The 21342-nt window shown below is 37.9% G+C and overlaps 1 protein-coding gene across 13 annotated transcripts in view; it reads left to right on the forward strand.

Annotated features, from left to right (window-relative positions):
- The window catches only part of maptb (microtubule-associated protein tau b), a 50065-nt gene that overhangs the window by 27065 nt on the left and 1658 nt on the right, over positions 1 to 21342 (forward strand). For 6 of the 13 annotated variants that reach the window (XM_016271905.1, XM_016271907.1, XM_016271904.1 and 3 more), the window contains 10 exons: positions 3410 to 3505; positions 6004 to 6018; positions 7684 to 8871; positions 11118 to 11152; positions 11428 to 11619; positions 11903 to 11966; positions 12443 to 12493; positions 12723 to 12955; positions 16521 to 16602; positions 16836 to 16942. In XM_016271905.1, coding sequence (XP_016127391.1) covers positions 3410 to 3505; positions 6004 to 6018; positions 7684 to 8871; positions 11118 to 11152; positions 11428 to 11619; positions 11903 to 11966; positions 12443 to 12493; positions 12723 to 12955; positions 16521 to 16602; positions 16836 to 16942 — 2063 coding nt within the window. Of the gene's footprint in view, positions 1 to 3409; positions 3506 to 6003; positions 6019 to 7683; positions 8872 to 11117; positions 11153 to 11427; positions 11620 to 11902; positions 11967 to 12442; positions 12494 to 12722; positions 12956 to 16520; positions 16603 to 16835; positions 16943 to 20088; positions 20228 to 21342 lie in introns of all 13 variants that reach the window. The other 7 variants (XM_016271912.1, XM_016271916.1, XM_016271911.1 and 4 more) reach the window with 7 other exon arrangements.

Raw genomic sequence — 21342 nt, forward strand, 5'->3', positions numbered from 1 at the left:
AGAGAGTAGGGGTGCAACGGATCACAAATCTCATGGTTCGGATTATATTACATTATCATATAACATTTTGAGTCACAAATCGGATAATTTTTCAGATGAGCAAAAAAAATATGGTTCTTTATTATTTAAGTAACACTTATTATTTAAATAACAATTTACTACTTCGATACCACAGCAAAAACTAGTAGCATGTAGGGATGTAACGATTCACTCAACTCACGATGTGATATAATTCACAATACTGATTTCCCAATACAATTTTCTCACAATTTCTTTTTTAACAAAATTAGATTTAAGACAGATTTTAAAAAGGTGTCCTTTTGTTATTTCTTATACCAAAAGGCTGCACATTACTTTGTGAAATTGAAAATGTCAAACAATATACTAACTTTACTAACAAGTAAACTAAGGTTTTGCCTGTGTATTTTAATCACGATCCAAACAAAAATGCTGCATACATGTTATTTAGATTGTACAATTTTGAAATTTGAAACAAAAACAAAATTGTCTGACTTTAGCTTTGTGATACTACATAAAAAATCTGAACGAAACAAAAACAGCAGATGGGCTGAATGAGAAGCAAATGTCACTCTCTGACAGCAGGAGGCGCTTAAACAGCAGGTATTTATAGGCTGCTGCCCCTTTAAGTCCGAATGCATGAATCCAATATAATAATGCATGTGCGATTTCTTTCTCCACTGTTTACGTTCAAGTCATGAAAATACTTGCCGAGATAGTTATTTTGAGATAATTTTGCGTGTATGTGTCCGTTCAAGCGAAAGCGGAATCAATTCTGTGTTCGTGCTCTGTATGTGTGCGCTTTGAGCGTGTGCGCGCCAGCACCGAACTGAATTCTTCATGCGCATGAATGGTTTAAAACGCTTGAATGTTTAAATTGGTAAGACTTAGAAGCATGTGTAAATGATAAACTATGATCCATTTCACCCCTACAAGCGAGTGAACAATGCGAATCAAGGAAGGGATTTTTATATCACTATTCAAGATAGCCTGTCGGGCAGGGCGGTGATACGTTTTGGTAGCCCGACTGGAAAACACAATAGCCCTGGGATAGCGATTTTGCGAGCCCTGCTTTGTAAATATATTTGCAATAACTAAAAAAAGACATCCTTATCCTAAAGATTTTGGACAAAAGAGATGTCTTCAACTGTTGGAAAATGAAGTTCAGTTAAGAATAGCTTTTATAAGACATTTTGTCCTGCCTGCATTGTGTGCTCACAATCGTTTTTAAAGGGGTCATATGACGTTGCTAAAAATAACATTATTTTGTGTATTTGGTGTAATGAAATGTGTTTATGCGGTTTAAGGTTAAAAAACACATTATTTTCCACATACTGTACATTATTGTTTCTCCTCTATGCCCCGCCTTTCTGAAACACATCGATTTTTACAAAGCTCATCGTTCTGAAAAGCGAGGTGTGCTCTGATTGGCCAGCTATCCAGTGCGTTGTGATTGGCCAAATACCTCAAGCGTCTGAAGGAAATGTTACGCCCCTTAACATACTGTGATGCCATGTCCTGGCGCGCGACGAGACAAAACCAATAAAATCCATTATAAACGAGGCATTTGTTGCATCCAGTGGGGACATAATTACTGATTATAATGACTTAGGGGCCATTCACATGTCGCGCCTAAAAACGCATGGAAAACGGCAGGAGTGCCACTTTCTGCTTTTTTTCCAAAGCGTTCGGGTGCTTGCGCTCCGGAGGCGTCTGCCATTGCTAAGCAACCATGACCTGCGCTCTCCATGAAGACGCGGAAGTTTCAGCAAAGGATAAATCAAAGACTATAGAATATCCTTAAAGGGACTTTGGATAAATGGATTTGCAGTAGCTGTGCTACAAAATTTATTTAAAAATGGCTATCCCTGTACAGCTATGATAAGCTGTTCCTTCATATTGGCTGAGCTTTCAATGTTGTTACGGGAAAGGATGAAGCTGATTGGTTGGTTCTTGTCACATGACCCGCGGTGCGCTTGCAGCATTCTGAAAAGTTAAAACGTTTTTATCTCGATGCGGCGCAGACGCGCCTGGAAAAAATTAGCGCGTCGCTTCCATTTTGAGCATGCCTACCACGCGTCTACATTTGAAATAACGAACTTGAGCACGCAAAATACGCGATATGTGAACGGCCCCTTATACTGTCTTTTTACTAGATGCGTTGCATCGCGTCTCGTAAACATAAAACCATGTCTGCATTTGTGATCGGAGAAATGACAAACAACAAGCGCTACTCTACACTGCTCAAAACTCGCGTTTGAATCGTCAGTGGCAAATCCTTTAAATATGAAAATGTACTTACAGGCTGTGAGTCAGCATTATTTGTCAGCATCATAGACTGTGGTCAGCATGCGCGTTGAAGGGGAAACGGGAACTGAATGCACCGGAACACCGGCATTGTAGGCTACTCTCCCAGGAAACAGTCCTCTGTAAAATGCATTGCACACATATGAATATTTGGTTTGAACTGTTCTGGAACAGTGTTGTAAATACAACTTAACCACTGATTTCTAGTTGTGTCCTCTTTTGGAAGACCAAACAAAGTAGTTTCGCTTTCACAACGAAACACACAGCGTCTTCACGACATGGCGGCAGCAGCAACAACAATACTACAGCCAGAATAAAAGTTACTCCTTCTTTCTTTGCGTGAACATTTGGGCAGTGTTATGCAAATCTTCCCACATCATGACGTAGACATGTCGGGGCGGGTGTAAACGAGGCATTTTAGGAGGGCATGGACGAGTCTTAACTTTTAAATAGAATATCTCTTTGGGTTTGAGACTTTAGTCTTTGCAACTTTAAGGATCTTATCTATTCACGAACAGCTTGTAACACTCCAAAGAGAACGGAAAACTTGAAATCGCATCAAAATTTAAATTTGGCCATATAACATTGATTGTAGATTTTCTTTTGGTTTCTTATGATGTATGCTTGGATGAGGCTCAGATGTGAGGAAATAGGTCATAGTTTACAAAAAAGGGTAATCTGTCGTACCCGCTTTGGATTGTTCTGGCACAACTGACAAGCTTTCAGCAAGCCCCAGGCTCCCTCAGAGAGCACAGACGAAACCTTCTTATCAACCAGCAACCTAAAACTCCAGCTCAATTGTGCTGGAAGAAGTCATCGGAGCAGAATGTCACTAAAATGTCAAATTCTGTCAAATAAAGTTTGAGAAACAGCATGACACTGGCTTTTAGAGTTAGTTTGTCTATTAAGAAAAGCTGTTTGAAAAGCAATTATAGCTATAGTTTCAAGAACAAACTAACAGATGCATCAAGGTCCTGTCCTTTGTTTAGAAGAAAACTGTAAGGAAATATTTTTTGCTTTGTTTGCAATCTAAACCACCTCAGTCTTCTGCTGTCCAAACTAAAAGCTCACCGTTCTCTCATAGAGGACACACATGAACCAACGCCTGAGGTGACCACCCAAAAGCCTGTTTTAGAAGACTCCGAACCCAAGCCCTCCTTTGATAAAGATGTGCCATTCGGTATGACCCTCCATGCTAAGCTACAGTTGTGCCGCTCTACTTTGCTGTACTGTCCTGCCTGTTGCTCAGCTTCATAGGGCCAGTTCCCTTGATCCCATTACTCCTTATTACGCTAAATTTATTTGACTTTCAATTTGGTCACAGCTTTGATTCATTTCCCAAGGATGCAATACAGCTACTCTGTATGAATCAAATTCAGTTTTCTGCATAATTATCAGTGAAATTATTAAATAAATAACTGGCACTTAAATGTTTTTTGTGATGAACGCCAGCCTCTCATATTTTTCATGGACAAATGAGAGTGCTAAATACAAATGTAGCCATTTATCATCCACACCTGCTGCTTTTCTCCCGATACTATGCTTTGATTTCCAACGGCGGGCCCCTCCAGGCAGGTTATGTAGTTTTAATTTTCATGCCTATTAACAAAAGCTTTTTTTCTCTTATAATTTTCTCAAGTCCAGGCTGTAGGGTTCCCACGGTCATGGAAATCCTGGAAAAATCTGAGAATTTGAAAGTGGCTTGGAAAAGTAATACAACTTTAAATGTGATCAATTATATGACAAATTTATAGCGACAATAAATTTCCCTGATTATGCTATGTATGGAGAAAGCCAAATCCTCCATTGAGCCACGTTCAAATCTTTTGTCTTTTTAGAAACTGACTGATGTACAAATAGAAACCATTGTAGAAATCTCTAAAAAAAACATATGTAATAATAATGGCCAACAGGAAAAGTCACGCTATAAACAGTGGGAACCTTAACACTAACATACAATTTTTTGTCTTGATTTTGCTTATAACAAGTTTCCAAAAAATGCTTCTTACATTATCAACAGTGAAAATTACATTGACTTTTTTTGGACCAGCAACAAGCCTGGAACCTCTCAGGAGTGACCTTGCCGTGTTCTTAGAAGCTTTTTGGAAACTTAGTTGAGTTGTTTTTCGCTGATGTTGTGATATGCTGATGTAAAGCAGCACTGAAAAAATTCACTGAAAGCTAATTGCATGCCTCCAAGGTTGTAAAATGCCGTTGCAAAAGGAAGTAGTGTTCCCGAGCAACATAACTAGCTCTTTAAAGGATTCAAGGCCAGTAAAAGCCCAGAATATTTGTCATAGAGCAATTAGGCAGGTCTACTCTACCCTTCCTTTTGCATAAGAGAATAATGTAAGTTCTGGGCAGGGTGAGTACTAGACTAAATAGTGGTGCCCAGAACATCCATTTGGTATTTTACATGGTCAATCAGTAAGTGAGTAAATGACATGAGCACTAGAGTTGCTAATGGCTTGGATGGATGTACCTGTCTGGTGCCGTGACCCGGACATACAGGCTGTAATAATAAGAATAATAATAATTATTATTGTTATTAAAACAAAAGATTTAATAACAGCTCTAGCTATTACTATTATAGAATATTGAAGTGATAATATATATATTTTTTCAAAACGCTTTATTGCCAAATGCCAAAACTTATAACAGCCAGAAATATTTACACTTGTGTGAATATAAAAAAGTGAAATCAGAGCGCTGTACTTCACACTACACAAGCGTTCACATGTTCTTCACACATTCAGTTTATTTGAAGCACTCACATAACATTTCTCACAAAAGAGAGATAAAAATGCACATTTCATGGAATTCTGTAGTTGTTTATTTTATTTTAATTGTACTATTTGACTTTAAATTAGAGTTTACAATGTACAGTTATTTCACAAATAAATACATTTGCACAAAATATAACAATAAATAATCACACATGCACACACACACAAACAATAAGGCTACCTTCTGCCATTACATAGGACATATAATTACCTCACAAAAGTTCAAGGTCTTAGTAAATGGACTTCAAGACAAGCTTCATTTATCATTTATCTCCCAGAACCACAAACTCATTGATCTTGTCAGAGAATTAGCAGTCTAGTTGAGACAAAGGCATTAAGATGGCGTTACGTATGTTGTATGCTGTGGTTCTATGAAGTTGGGAGTGATGTAAATGTATTAGACTACCATTAGCCATCAGCTGAATATTTCATGTTAGAGAACATGTTGCTGATGTTTGCAGTACAGCTGAAATGGGTCTGCAACTTTAATGGCTTCTAAGTCCACTGTACATTCAAGCTCTTCACTTGTTATGAACTACCGGAGAGATCAAATGTCTATAAAGTCGTTCATAATGTAGACTTTCTCCATTCATTTCATATGATAAACCCATTTTACTTGAAAGCTATAGAGGAAGGGTTAACTTAATAAAAACATTTAGCTTTGTTTCCTGTGATTTATAGGTTGATAAGCAGTGTGCTTGTCTGACACCCATCGAGGACATAAATTCAGCAAATTTACAAGACAATTTATTAGCAGAATTACTTAAAATAAGTTCACCTACCGAACTGGGCAAAATAATCCCAAAGCTGCTGTTAATGTTCTCTGTATCTCATCTGCTCTTTTAACTTGCTTCCATGTGATCACACAACTTTGACCGGTCTGGACCGACAGCAGGAGCTGGAGAAGGTATGGTGGGCTCACCACCCCCTTATCCCCCTGCAATGTAAAAGTTCAGAGGATTTAAATCTAAACAAACATGCATTGGGCTCATATATCACCACGACTTAATTATTTCATTGCTTGTGCATACATGCAAAAATCAAATAAGAGATCTCAATGGGAACCATAATCTTCCTAATTAAGTCTCTTTATATTGACTCTATCTCGCATCACTGTATCTAAGAAATGACAATTCTGAGAATAACGAGGCGTTCATTTAAATCTATCATTGAATGCATTAAAAATGTTTCAAATGCATTCAAAGCACAATGCAAAACATACTCTTTACTGCTCAGATCCAACGTGATCTCATGATAATTCGTATGTATTTTACGTAAAATTTGGTTCTATAAAACGTACATTTACTTACGTTTTTACAGGCACTAAAACGTACAATACTGACGTATTTTCAGCCTCTAAACGTACAAATACTTATGTATTTTCAGCATTTTAACGTACAAAACTGACGTATTGACGACACCTAAAAATGAATCCTTATGAATATTGAAATCGCGGCATTAATTGTATTAGTTTTTAGTTGTCATATGAATTAACTTGTTTTCAATTGCATTATTAAATTGTTTACTTATGAAATTATAACATTTCGTTTTGTTGTGATTTCTGTTGCCAGCTCGTTTCCAAGAATAATGTTAAACACGACTTTACTTTAAACCTTAAAATAAATACAATTTCTGCAATCGTTTAACCTTTACTTGTCATATAATGTTTACTTTGATTGTCATGGGCCACAAAAGGCGTTTTCTTCGACATGCTGTGACTGAAAATATAACTATAAAATACACCAAAAACGCAACATAATTATGAAATGAAACAATTTTATTAGTGCGCTGTAATCCAAATCTTCCGAATCCATACGACTGTGAGGAACAGACCCAAATCCAAGCCTTTTTTCGGCGATCTTTTTCTCCATCCCGAGCAGCGAGTACAGTGACCGTGAGCAGCAAAGCCCGCGCTGACTGATGCGCTCTTTACAAATTCAAATGTTGCCGATCAGATCCAGAATGTACTATCTGTGCATTAAATTATACTTGCTAATGGACAATGCACAAATTCATTGCTTCGCTGGTAATTTTGCTACCAGTCATCTATGCTTTACACACTGAAGCTCACAGAGATGTTGTGGGTCATTGTGGATATTGTGGTTTGATTGGCCAGTTCATATTGTTATTAATGGTTTTGATTGTTTTTGTTGTGATTGAATGAGTGAAGAGGCACTTTTATAAGCATTGATCCCATAACCCCTTGACCCTAATGTACTGACCACCTCATTTGCTACTGCAGTTACCAGTTTTTAAAAGTACAATCCATGTTGTAGTCTCCTGCTTGCTAATTTAGATGACCAAGCATCAATTATTGTAAAAGTGCCTTTAACTAGTATACTGTGTAAAAACAGATTTTTGGACTGTTTAACTTGACATGAAAACAGAAACTTGTGTTTTGTGTTGTGTTCGGGCCCCTTACATGGTTCTGTGCATTTAGTTCCTTTCAGTTCCTTAATTCCTTTTCTTTCTCTGCTTCTAATGTTGACTGTGGAGAGAGCGTGGTTAAGTGTTGCTAATTCTACAGTGTTGTCTGTGGCTGTTCCTATCATTCTGCCTTCCACGTCATCAGAAGATTTAACACCCAGAAGTCTGCCCGAGAGTGGCCGGAGCAGTGCGGCATCAGTGGATGGGGAGGGAGAGCGAGAGAATGGGGAAAAGGAGAGCTCTGTCAGCCCAAGAGAGTCTCCAATGTCTCCACATCCACTACCGACAACTCTAGCTGATGATTTGGGTTCAGGGATCACGGGCTTTGATAGCCAGGTGAAGAGGAGTCCCTCAGAAAAAATGACTGACCATCATAGTGCCAGTGGATCTGAGGAGGAGGAGAAAGAAGAAAATGAGACGGAGAAATCTGAGAGAAGATCTGGTATTCCCAGTGTGGAAGAAGCTACCAGAAGTGCTATCAACATAAAAGAGGATAAAGAAGAGGACAAAGACGCAGTTAGTGATGAAGAAGAGGAAGAAACTGGAATTTCCTTGGTGCCCAGTTCTGTCACCCCAGACTTCACAATCCAGAAAGATGATAGCATTGTTGATGAACAAGAAACCCCTTCTCATCTTCCCATGACTCCAGAGGAAGCTAAAAAACGTGGCCTATCGTTTGACTACACAGAACCTCAGGATCCCAGTCGTCAAGGTGGTCCTGTGGGCTGGGAATGCAGCTCTGACAAAACACCACCAGAAAGCAAGAGCCCCGACTCATGCAGGGCTGATCCAGGATCGCCTCTTTCTCCCAGTGCTGCTGCTGAACCTACCCAAGAGGAATCATCTCTAACAGACTTACAAATCCCACAAGGTACTCGGGAGGAAGAAGAGGAAGTAGAGGTACCAGAACCTGAACAAGTAGAGGAGGCAACCACTGTTCCTCCGTCCTTCCAAGAAGTTGCTGCACCCAAGATACAGCCTAAGGCAGAGGAACGTAGAGAACCTGAAGAAGAAAAAGAGATCAAGCAGGAGAAATATTTGGAGACAAGCGATGATGATCAAATTGATACGGAGAAGGTACAGCCTGTTGCCACACCTGAGCCTGTTGCCGAAACTGAACCTGAAGCTAAGGATGCCGTTAAGCCCAGTGCCCAAATAATGCCCACAAAAGCACCAAGCAAAGCAGCTCCTATCAAAGAATCTCCTGCCAAAAAAACAAAGAAACCCGTTGCTACAGTTGCTGCCACTCCTTCCCCTAAATCTGTTCCTAAACTTCAGAAAACTCCCTCTAAAGATGCTGCTCCGGCCAGAAAAGCAAGTGTCCCATCCAAAGGTCTGTTTTTCCGTTCTGTTCCTCCAAACCCCTCACAGATCTTCTTTATTTCACCTTCCCTTTTCTTCTTTTTTAAAGTAGATCAGTAGAACTACGCAGTACCCTTTCTGAAAAGCGCACACTGTGATAAGAGTGTGTTCGGTTGAAGAAACGGGCTGCTTGTAGCCACAAAATCTCTCTCTCTCTTTCTTGATCCTTTGTGCCCTGTGTGTCTTCCGCTTCTCCTTCCCTCTCTGTGTGTGGTCAGTGTTATTTCGCTTGTGTCTGTGACTAACTCTGTGCATTGATTGACCGTTACTGCTGGCACAATTTTCACCTGCCCCTCTCTATTGCATGTCACCTGTGCATGTATGTTGAATGTATCACTCACAGAACTGTGCTTTACCTTTATGGGTCCACCCCTTTCCCAGATGTCTGTGTTATTAAACACAACCAAGTGGACCCAAAGGCCCATGCTGATGGGGGTGACTATAACACACACTGAAAGGAGAAGGACAGCAATTGCTGCTGGGTTCAAGACAAAATCCCCTAAATGTCTCCCACAGCTGTGGAGACATCTTCTACAAAACGATCAGACAAGCTCACTCAATAATGTGAAACATTAATTTTTGCGAACAATCTCAAGACAATCTTTTGGTGCTCCGCAATCTAGCAAGCAAAGTTTGGTGCTTGCAAGGCAAGGCAACTTCCTGAATCATTATGCTCGTCTTTCTTCTCCACAATTTCATTATATATATATATATACATATATACAGTGGGGAAAAAAAGTATTTAGTCAGTCACCAATTGTGCAAGTTCTCCCACTTAAAAATATGAGAGAGGCCTGTAATTTTCATCATAGGTATACATCAACTATGAGAGACAAAATGAGGAAAAAAAATCCAGAAAATCACATTGTAGGATTTTTAAAGAATTTATTTGCAAATTATGGTGGAAAATAAGTATTTGGTCAATAACAAAATTTAATCTCAATAGAATAAACAAATGAAAGAAGAAATTTAAATTGACCAATTTGCCATTGGTTTTATCTGCCACTGAATTCTCCATTCAAAACTGTGACTGTGATGATGTCATTATAATATTTGTACTCTGAATTGCAGTTGGTCTTTTGTTTTGCATAAATTAGCATACTTGATTGCAACTGGTCTTCAGTCTTGTGTAAATTTGCATTCTGAACTGCAATTGGTTTTCTCTTACCTATATCTATTTAATAATCTAGAGCAACTTTGAAGGTGTCAAGTTATGTGTTGATTCTTTTTGTGCAAAGCCAAAATAAAATAAGATGCATCTTTAGTGCCATGACAGCGGCAATGACAACTCTGATGGTGCATTTTATTTACACAGATCCAAAGCTTAAAACCCAAGCTCGCTGAAACTTTAACAATTTTTTTTTTGCCTTGCAAGCACTGCTATTTATTTCAGGATTCATTTTTTTCCTGTACAAGGTTAAAACATTCGTAATTCTTTGCATTTTATAATAATGAAACAAGGTCCTGCACAAATCGAATGATGCCAAAAAGGTCCTTGTAAAAGAATAGTTTGCTCAAAATTTACATTTTGTCATCATTTACTAACCCTCTTGTTACACTAAACCCAAATGACCGTGTTCAAGGAATATCCTGACATCTCCAGTGGACTGTTTTCATGGCAACCGGACCATTATGTTAGCTGAAATTGAGAACCAGACCAGTTCATTTATGAATCATTCAAATGTGTTGTGTGAACTCGATTCATCAGTTAATTTAAAATGAATCAGCGATTACTTCTAAGAGAATTCCTTCATGAACTCTCATAATGAATCCACCCAGAAGAGCTAGGACAGTTTTTCAGTGATTTTGGTCTGTTGTTCATATAAAGCTAAAGAATGGCTTCAGAAGATTTAGAATAAGCGCCCCTGTTTCATGGAAGAAAACAAAACGCATTCAGGTTTGGAAGAAAGAAACTAAAACAACATGAGGAGGGTGAGTAAATGGTGACGGAATTTTCATTTTGCAATAAGTGTTTGTTTCTGAATGTCTATCATAAACAAACATACCAAAATGAAAGGCTGGAATCGCTGCTTCAGGAAACAGGACTTTCAACATCACAGCTGAAAAATCACATTGAGCACTGATGTAAAAAGTTAATCAACATTAACTTTTCTTCGAATCAAGTAGATTGACATCTTGATAAGTCTTAAGTCTTGATTCAGGCCACTAAAATGTCAATATGTGAGCTTGCACTTACTATTCCTTCCTTTCTTACAGCCAAGGCTGGAGCAGGGGCAACTCCTGAAAAAAAGGTACAGTCGTTATCATGGGTGATATTATGATTTGTGGAAAAAGCTGCTATAAGTCCGTAGCCAGATGAGCTAAAATACGCAACAACTGAGAGGAGTCATTGATTTGTTTTACACTTAATTTAAATCATCTTCAAGTTTATTCTGAAATTTGATTTGGTATTTTTGTTTCATTTTTCATTGCATTTTAGCATCTCTTTAATTTTTCAGTTAATTTACTGATTGCTTCTTGCTATTGTTTTACATTTTTGTCTTTATCACCTTCTCAAACACATAAGATACCCACCACAACCCTGCATGCAAAATCTAGACCCACTTCTGCCCCCCAAAGAGGGTCTTCAGTCTCAGGCATCCCCAGCAAAAAGCCCTCAGTCTCTTCCTCAACTCCACCATGTCGCTTTAGCAGTCCAAGCTCTGCAAACTCTGTAAAAAGGCCCAACAGTGCAGGAGCAAGAGAGTCCAGGGCCACGGTGAGTACTGCCACCCATCCCTAACCATCGGCCAAGATAATTTGTTGTGAACATTTTACAACAAAGTCCCCCCAAAATGCAAACCCTACGAGGAGATTGAATTTACAGCACCTGAGACTTCACAACATTAACATCCTTATTACCAGAGCAGAAAGAGAAGCTAATGAATGGATTTCTGTCATGTTTCGCGTGTATTGTTGCATTGAAATGGTTATAAAAACCACCTGGAAAAAAGCTGAAAATGTACTATTAGCTGATTTTTGTTTTTGTTGTTCATATTTAGGCTGGAGATGCCAAGACAAAGACAGCGGGTGTCAAACCCCTAGGAGTTGGCACCAGAATGCCTGGTAAGTGATTTTCAGATGCATCTTTTCAAAGGTCCACATTAATACCATGAAAAGGAAGGATACTTGGTGACTCAACCTTTCATTTCCCTTCCTGACAGTTTCAAAAGGAAATTGAATGTTAGTATGTGAACTAAGCACTTTCAGGCAATGGAGTCTTCACTATTTACAACAAATTTCCATTTTTAATGCATTCTCCCATGGCATTCAGTGTGACATGACAAATGAAAGTGCACTGATCACAAATTCATAAGCAAGTAAAATCTGGAAGTATTGTGTGGTTCAGTGTATTCACTGCATGGCAAACTGCAAAAGTGAGCACACCTTCCCATCATTTTACTGTGCACCATTTAACTAGTCTTCAGGAAGTACATAATATCTGCCTACTTTAAATGGGTTATGTAACCCCAAGGGAATGATTCTCTATTTATAGAGAATTTACATGACTGATTTGTACCACTTTGATTTGTGAAATACAGCTGCTTCACGGATGGAGCAGCGAAAGGCAGGACCAGGGTCCATTGAAAGAGGTAAAAAAAAAAAAGCCTAATTTGTGTGGTAGCCAGTTGAATGCTTGCAATCGAAAAATCTGCACTGCTGAAATAATAAAAAAAAGTGCACAAAACTCCATGAAAGCTCCTATATATTCTACAAAATTTCAAAGAAACGCTGGAAGGCGATAGTTAACTAAAGAGTAAATAATCAGAAGAGCAAAAAAGGATGAAAATATTTTGGTCTTCTGCTGTTTTTCATCGTCAGCTGACTCACCTAAAACCCCAGACCGTAGTGGTTGCAGCAGCCCAGCCAGTCGGTCCTCCACCCCTGGACAACAGGTGAAGAAAGTAGCGGTGGTGCGCACCCCTCCCAAATCACCTGGTTCATTGAGATCTCGCGCCCCGATCGCTCCTGTTGCACCCTTGCCTGACCTGAAGAACATCAAGTCCAAGATCGGCTCCACTGAGAACATCAAACACCAACCTGGAGGCGGGAAGGTAATTCGGTCATGCATGATTTTCAAATGGTAAAAAAGAGGTAAAAAAAAAAAAGCCTAATTTGTGTGGTAGCCAGTTGAATGCTTGCACTGCTGAAATAATAAAAAAAGTGCACAAAACTCCATGAAAGCTCCTATATATTCTACAAAATTTCAAAGAAACGCTGGAAGGCGATAGTTAACTAAAGAGTAAATAATCAGAAGAGCAAAAAAGGATGAAAATATTTTGGTCTTCTGCTGTTTTTCATCGTCAGCTGACTCACCTAAAACCCCAGACCGTAGTGGTTGCAGCAGCCCAGCCAGTCGGTCCTCCACCCCTGGACAACAGGTGAAGAAAGTAGCGGTGGTGCGCACCCCTCCCAAATCACCTGGTTCATTGAGATCTCGCGCCCCGATCGCTCCTGTTGCACCCTTGCCTGACCTGAAGAACATCAAGTCCAAGATCGGCTCCACTGAGAACATCAAACACCAACCTGGAGGCGGGAAGGTAATTCGGTCATGCATGATTTTCAAATGGTAAAATCAAATGTCTGAAAACAAAACCAGCTGGTTTGGATGCATTTATTGTGAAGTTGAAAGATTCGCATACAGTAAAGCTCTAGGGGACAACTTTGACCCCCATCTGATGGAAGTAGGCCAATCATGTTTGAGTGGAGATTTGGATTATTTCTATCTGAACTCCATTCTTTAGGTTCAGATATTTGACAGAAAAGCCTATAATTAAGTTCACTCATGTTGGGGACAGGTAGTTAACCATTGTCAGACTGTAAATTGGAAGTACGTCAAGACTGAAAAGCAATTTTATGTCTTTAACAACTGAAGAAACCTCTTTGCAGAGCCTGGGATCTTCAGCTCAACTCAAAGCATCAGGTTAACGCTCTTGACTCTCCTTGTCCTGTTCCAGGTGGCTATTGTTCATAAGATGATCAACTTTTCTAATGTTCAGTCTAGATGTGGATCCAAAGACAATATCAAGCATGTTCCTGGAGCTGGTAATGCGAGTAACCGATAGGGTTAGAACTCCTCGCTCTGAAAAATAGTGTAGTTAGAAGCAGTTAATATTAGATACCGTTGTAAAATAGTATAGGAAAAAAAGAGAAGAACAACCAAACATACTATTATATTTCAGCTGTGTTTTTGATTGAAAATAGGACCCAACACAGACATAATGTATATGAAATATCCTGTAAAAGGATTTGTGAATCAGAGCAGTTTCTTCGGGATATTACCCAACTTATGTCTAAGTCTAATATTCTACTTGATATGTTTTGAAATGATCAAAAATGATTGACTTAAACACCTCAAGCTTTGACTATGACTGCTGCACATTTCCAACAGATAGTTTCAAGTATGTAAAGCTTTCAAAGTTTATAGTTATAGTTACCTTTTGTAACTAATGAAACCCTGACACACATACCCACAGTCAAAGCTTTTAAGTAGCTCTCCATCAACAAGTCAAGTATTATCTACCAAACACCCACACAGCCAAAAGTTGTTTTTAAACTGTTAGATTAAATTAGATTAAAATGTATTTACCTGTTTTAACTTACTACTGAGCCTGAACATCCAAGACTTTTAAAAAATTGCTGTAATTTGAGAGCTGTTGTTTCATTTCCTTAAAGTGCCCAAAAATGTTAACATGTATTACTTAAAGTAAACACATTGTTTTAAATTAACATTACATGTAAATAGAACTTGCACAGTATAGTCTTGCATCTTAGCATATTGACAGTTTTGTTCTACATGTACATACTATGTACTTACTATAGTGATTACAATAACTAGGTAATAACCCTGAACCTATCCCTAAACCCCTAAGGTAACCCATTTAGTTACCTTATATTACCCATTACTTTCTTAGGTAAGTACATTGCAAGTCACTGTAAAAAAAAAAGTGCAACCAACTTTATTAATATCTTTTAAGCTCTTGTTGATCTTGCAAGAGATGAAACAAAACAGTTAAAATGTGAACTGACTAGTGGCTTTAGCTATGAGATGTGTTAAAATATGCCAGTTTTGTGAAGGTTTGGCTAGTCCAGGGACTGCAGCATGCCTGCACTGGCAATGCATTTGGGCAAGACATCCATCTAGATGCCTTTGCACAAACTAGGTTCAATAGATTTTTGCCTGAATCCCCAGTGTTGGTATCTCCTCTTACCTAGCGTTCTTCCCGGTTCGCTGACTGGTTGTTGCAGATGTGCTGTGTAGATTGCATGCATGTACAATAAATTCCTCTGCAGGTGAAGATTGTGAAGGGGTCTCAGGCAGTCAGATATGCAGAAAAAGTTGAGAAAAAAAAAACTCCCAGGGATATGGATCTTCACTTGAGAGCTTGAAACTGAGCATGTGCATTGCAAGGTGAATTCAAATCCAATAATCTGCAATACTTAATTTTTCTTCCTCGTGCTTTTTTGCAATTTTTTTCAGCTTGAACTGCTTAATGTCTCAATTCAGACATTGCTTTGTACAAACCCGATTCCAAAAAAGTTGGGACACTGTACAAATTGTGACATTCATTGGGTGATCCTCTGCCCATCTTGACTTCTGAGAGACACTGCCACTCTGAGAGGCTTTTTTTATACCCAATCATGTTGCCAATTGACCTAATAAGTTGCAAATTGGTCCTCCAGCTGTTCCTTATATGTACATTTAACTTTTCCGGCCTCTTATTGCTACCTGTCCCAACTTTTTTGGAATGTGTAGCTCTCATGAAATCCAAAATGAGCCAATATTTGGCATGACATTTCAAAATGTCTCACTTTCAACATTTGATATGTTATCTATATTCTATTGTGAATAAAATATGTTTATGAGATTTGTAAATTATTCCAATTCTTTTTTACTCACAATTTGTACAGTGTCCCAACTTTTTTGGAATTGGGTTTGTAGATCATTTCATCCTTTGGTGTGCTACTTGTTTCTCTTCTTTTTTTCTGTTCTAATCTGGATCACTTTGCCAAAGAAGTTGTTTTGTTGCCTTACAAGCGCTGTATAGCCTTCAGATGTAAATGTAGTTATATCTGAGTTTAGCCTGAAACAGTAAATCAGATATAACATGCATTTGTGCATTACAATCTCTTCCATCTATAAGCCCATGGGTCCCTTTGACTAAAACATTGAGTGATGCATAAATTGAGTGAATCTCTTTTCTGACTGTATTTGGGACAGAGAGGAAAATTTCCACGTCTAGAATCTTTTTTAAAAGGGTATTTATTTGCACATTTTTACATGTGATCGTGAACAGACCAAGTGTAAATGCCCTCTAAGATGTATTCAGACAGATAGTAACCAGTCAATCATATATCTGATGTCAGCCTAGTCTATGTACATATATTTTACTCCTCCAAAATTGAAATACGTCGCTCCATTAAAATTGCATGAAGCGTGAGCATATAAATTGGATTTAGATCTACTTTGTGGTGGCCTATCAGTGGAAGCAAGCTGTTGTGAATAATGGTCATTTTCCTACTCCAAATCACCAGCTCCTCAGGTGCCTGAGCATGCGGTTCATTTCCTTCCAAATTGCTCTGTTTGATAACTGACTCTATTTGTTCCTCATGCTTCAGGTTCAGATAGTGCACAAAAAGATCGACCTAAGCAACGTCCAATCAAAGTGTGGCTCCAAGGTCAACATTCATCACAAACCGGGTGAGATTTCAGTCAGAAACATTGTATAAAAATGCCATTAGGCATGACTGATATTGCTTATTCAAGACTTGAAATGTTTCTGCAAGTTTCATATTGTACAATTTTTTACATCTTATTTACCTTAATAGATTAGAAGTGCCATCCCTACCCTTTACCTTCACGTTCAGTGCACTGAAAACAATTGGGAAAGGTTTGATTTAAACAGAAGTTGTCCACATTCGTCTGTATTTTAGGAGGTGGAAATGTGGAGATCAAATCTGAGAAGTTGGATTTCAAAGGCCAGTCAAAGGTTGGATCTCTGGAGAACATTGGACATGTTCCTAGGGGCGGACAGAGGAAGGTATGTTCTTGACTTCATTAAACACAACGAGTCTCTAATAAGTCACAAATGTGCAATACTGTGCTGAATTATTTGTCATTTGGATGAAGCTAATTCACAACAACAATAATACAAATGCATAAGACAACATAATGTGTTTCATGACGCATTTTGACTGTTTTTATCTACTCATCTGCAATACTCACTTGAAAGTTTCCTTCATGTTAGATCTTGCTATGGTCAGCATGCTTTCTCCTGCTTGGCAGACTTCAGTGTACTTTTTTTGCACATATTTTTGCCGACTTCTTTGAGTTGCCTTTAAGATCGACTGTTCTGCTCCTAATCTAGAGCAAATGTTATTATCCTGTGGCCCATTAACTATTTATTTAAATGTTTATTTCATCCAAAACTTGCTCAAAATTGATGTTTTTCATGTTGTTCGAAACCTGCATGACTTTATGTCTTCCATGGAACACAAAAGAAGACGTTTAGCAGAATGTTTTGACTCCTCTTCTCATTTAATGAATGTGAATGGGGGCTGGGTATTACATTTATTCCTATAAGTTCTAATGAATTACATATAATTATATATTAAATGAATGAATTAGGTTGATTTTATATATGTAATAAATGAAATCAACATACAGCACAGGATTTACTGGATGATAGAAGCTGGGTGTCTTGCTCTCCTTCATCTCCTCTCTCTACTGAGCACATTTTTAAGATCACAGCATTTTCTGGTGCTCCCTTGCTTAGTGCTAACTATTCTTCCATTCAGCGATCTTCTGCTCCTGTGTCCCTTTTTTATCACACATGACCAAAAAACTGCTGACTGAGTGCTGCTTTCATGCGTTCACATTCAGAAACATTCAGGAATCGAGTAGGAGTGCTGATCTGAGAACTATATCTGAGCACATGAAAGATAATAAACTTATGTAAAATCATGGAACTGGATCTCAGATGAACGTTTTTAATAAATCAGTAAAAATCTCACAGAATTCATTCACTTTAATTTGGCTCAGTTGTGAGGTTGAATCAACTTGATTGTTGGGAATGATTGTTTGGGAATAATGTTTTATGGTGGATGCCATTTAAATTTATATAATTTTTAGTCTAGCACTAGATACATCATAATTATGGATTCAGAACACATAAATAAATGAACTTTAGTCTTCTGATCAAACAGTTTTTGCACTTAAAGGGGTCATATGATGCTGCTAAAAAGAACATTATTTTGTGTATTTGGTGTAATGAAATGTGTTTTTGTGGTTTAAGGTTACAAAAACATTATTTTCCACATACTGTACATTATTGTTTCTCCTCTATGCCCCGTCTTTCTGAAACACGTCGATTTTGACAAAGCTCATCGGTCTGAAAAAGCGAGGTGTGCTCTGATTGGCCAGCTATCCAGTGCGTTGTTATTGGCTGAATTCCTCAAGCGTGTGACGGAAATGTTACGCCCCTTAACACACTGTGATGCCTGCGGCAACCACATGTGACGACCCCGGGCTGGACTCCGCTTCATCCACGGTGAAAGCCGATCCGGTGATCCACTGTGCGAAGTTGATATATTTCCTCAGCGACCAGCACGGATCAGCTCCAGGCATGAGGATGCGATATCGTCCTCTTTTGGAAGACCAAACAAAGTAGTTTCGCTTTCACAACGAAACACACAGCGCCTTCACGACACGGCGGCGGCAACAACAATACTACAGCCAGAATAAAAGTTACGCCTTCTTTCTTTGCGTGAACATTTGGGCGGCGTTATGCAAATCTTCCCAGATAGTGACGTATTATAAGCAGGGCTCTACGGATACTTTTCTTTTTAGGAGCGCTTGTGCTCTAATCAGTAATTGTGCAAAAAAATCAGTAGAATCTAACCTTCTAATCAGTAATTTTTTAACTTTATTAAAAGTATGTCAAAATCAAAAAAATATATTTATAAGCTTTTTAACATTTCTAATTAAAACATGGTCAAAGACCACTTATAAGTAGTAGTAATAATAATAATAACAACATTTTTTGCTCTCAAACAGCCATAAGATCAGATCAGATGAATGTGCAATATGACACATTTGCTTTGAACTATTTTTATTGTAATATCAGTTTGATTATTTTGATGGTACCCTTTAACCAGCTGTTGATAAGTGACTCTGCAACTACACATCAACTAGCGGTCATTAGAGTATTAGTATGTGCTACTGTAAATATTTGCTAACACTTTATTTTGATGCTCAACCAACAGATAAACTGACTATAAGTGTCTTTGCAAGTACGTCAACTTATTCTACCATACTATATTCTACCATTCTTGAGCATACTAATACTCTAATGAGAGTTAGTTGCAAAGTTGCTTATAGTCGATTGATTAAGGGGACCATCAAAATAAAATGTAACCATATAAAACATTGCATTTTTTTCAGTTGGAGTATTAAGCTCACATCAATTAATTAACATTAGCGCCACAGGAAACACTCAAATAACACTCAACATCTAACACTCACAAGCTGTAGTAAGATACTGTGCAGATCTTAAATAAACAATGTCAAGATATGATACAGTCCATTATTCTGTAAATGAAGTAGATTTAATATGGTGTTCATTGTGTGTTATAAATAATCATACTCTTAAACTTATAACCACAAATACGTAAGTATTATGATGTATTATAACTGTTGTTATGATTATTCATGAGTATTCATGATATTATAAGTTTTTTTATAATGCATTATGCATTCATTATAATGCCTTAAGAATACCCTTATAATGTATTCTAAATACAGGCTTCATAGAAAGTGTTACCAGAATATCTCTTTGGATTTGAGACTTTAGTCTTTGCAAATTTACAGATCTTCTTGTCTTGATCAGCACCAAGAGCTTGTAACACTCCAAAGAGAAAGGAAAAATTGAAATCGCATCATATGACCCCTTTAACTTATTGATGGGCATTATTATTTTATCCAAAGGAAGATGATGATGGAGTAGATCAGCACTCTTACTTGGAAATATTTCTTAAGTATTGAAACAGCTTCACCCCTTCTCCCAGCATTCCCTCTAGTTTAAGTGTTTTTTTTATCCCTTCATAACCTCGTTTCATAATTTGCATCCCAACCCATTTTGCTTTGTTTACCCATAACCATGTGAACTCTGTGGCGTCCACACTGTAGAGGGAGAAGGGGAAGGAAGCAGAGCCGCAGGCCGCAAATGCTTCCTCTAATGGGGACGCTGTTCACTCTAATGATGTGGACATGACCTTTGACCTTCCCTCCTCTGAAGGGAACAGGCTGGTTAAGTCAGAGGGCCTCAGTAAGTATATCACTGGAATTATCAAGTGTCAATTTAACTGACTTGTCATCATTACATGGTTTTTTATGTCCTTCTGTGCTAGGAATAATTTTGTCAGCACTGTAATAAGTCTTATTTCAATTCAATAGTGCATTATATTTATAAGAAATATTTTAGTACATTTCTGATCCCACTTATGTGAGCAAATATAACTATTCTTATTAAAATGAATGGGATGGATGCAAAAAGTATAAGCAAGAAGACTAGTACTGAAGGTTTATTATATATATATATATATATATATTTATAAAACCCACCTTACCATATTGCATCTAGTTGTCCATGTAAGTCCACTAGAGCGTAGCCTTACTGCATGACTTTCAGCTGTCTCTGCAAATGAAGCTGGGACAGATATGCAGATTATTATAACAAATACACACTACCATTCAAAACCACTTTAAGCAAGGACACATTAAATTGATCACAAGTAATTGTAAAACTATTTCAAATAAATGCTTTTTATTTTTTTGATTTTCTATTAAGAAATCCAAAAAAAAAAAAAAAGATCACGGTTTCCACAAAAACATTGCAACAAGCACACTTGTTTTCCACACTGATAATAATCAGTAAATCAGCGTATTATGCTGCATTCCCGCCATATCGTAATTACTGTAATTTCGAAATGACAACATGTGGCATTGTACTTGGAGCTGTTCGCATCCTTGGACTCAGACACAGAACTATCGCACTATCAATGACTAAACATAGCGCCTAATGAATCTGAGGTGGTCAGGTGGTACAAGTCGTAGCTTTCAGAAAACTCCCAGTTCACAAGTTGCAATTACGAGTTATACGAGGAAGTGAATGCTTTTTACAAGTTGGTTTATCGTAATTGTGGTAATTATGACATGGCGTGAACACACCTATAGAAAGATTTCTGAAGGATTATGTGACACTGAAGACTGGAGTAATGATGCTGACAATTCAGATTTGCATCAGGAATAAATTACATTTCAAAATATATTAAAATAAAAAATGTGACCCTGGACCACAAAACCAGTCATAAGGGTCAATTTATCGAAACTGAGATGTATACATCATCTGAAAGCTGAATAAATAAGCTTTTCATTGATGTA

The sequence above is a fragment of the Sinocyclocheilus grahami genome, unplaced genomic scaffold (assembly GCF_001515645.1).
Source record: "Sinocyclocheilus grahami isolate Dianchi unplaced genomic scaffold, SAMN03320097.WGS_v1.1 scaffold66.1, whole genome shotgun sequence".
In the NCBI taxonomy this organism is placed as follows: Eukaryota; Metazoa; Chordata; class Actinopteri; order Cypriniformes; family Cyprinidae; genus Sinocyclocheilus; species Sinocyclocheilus grahami.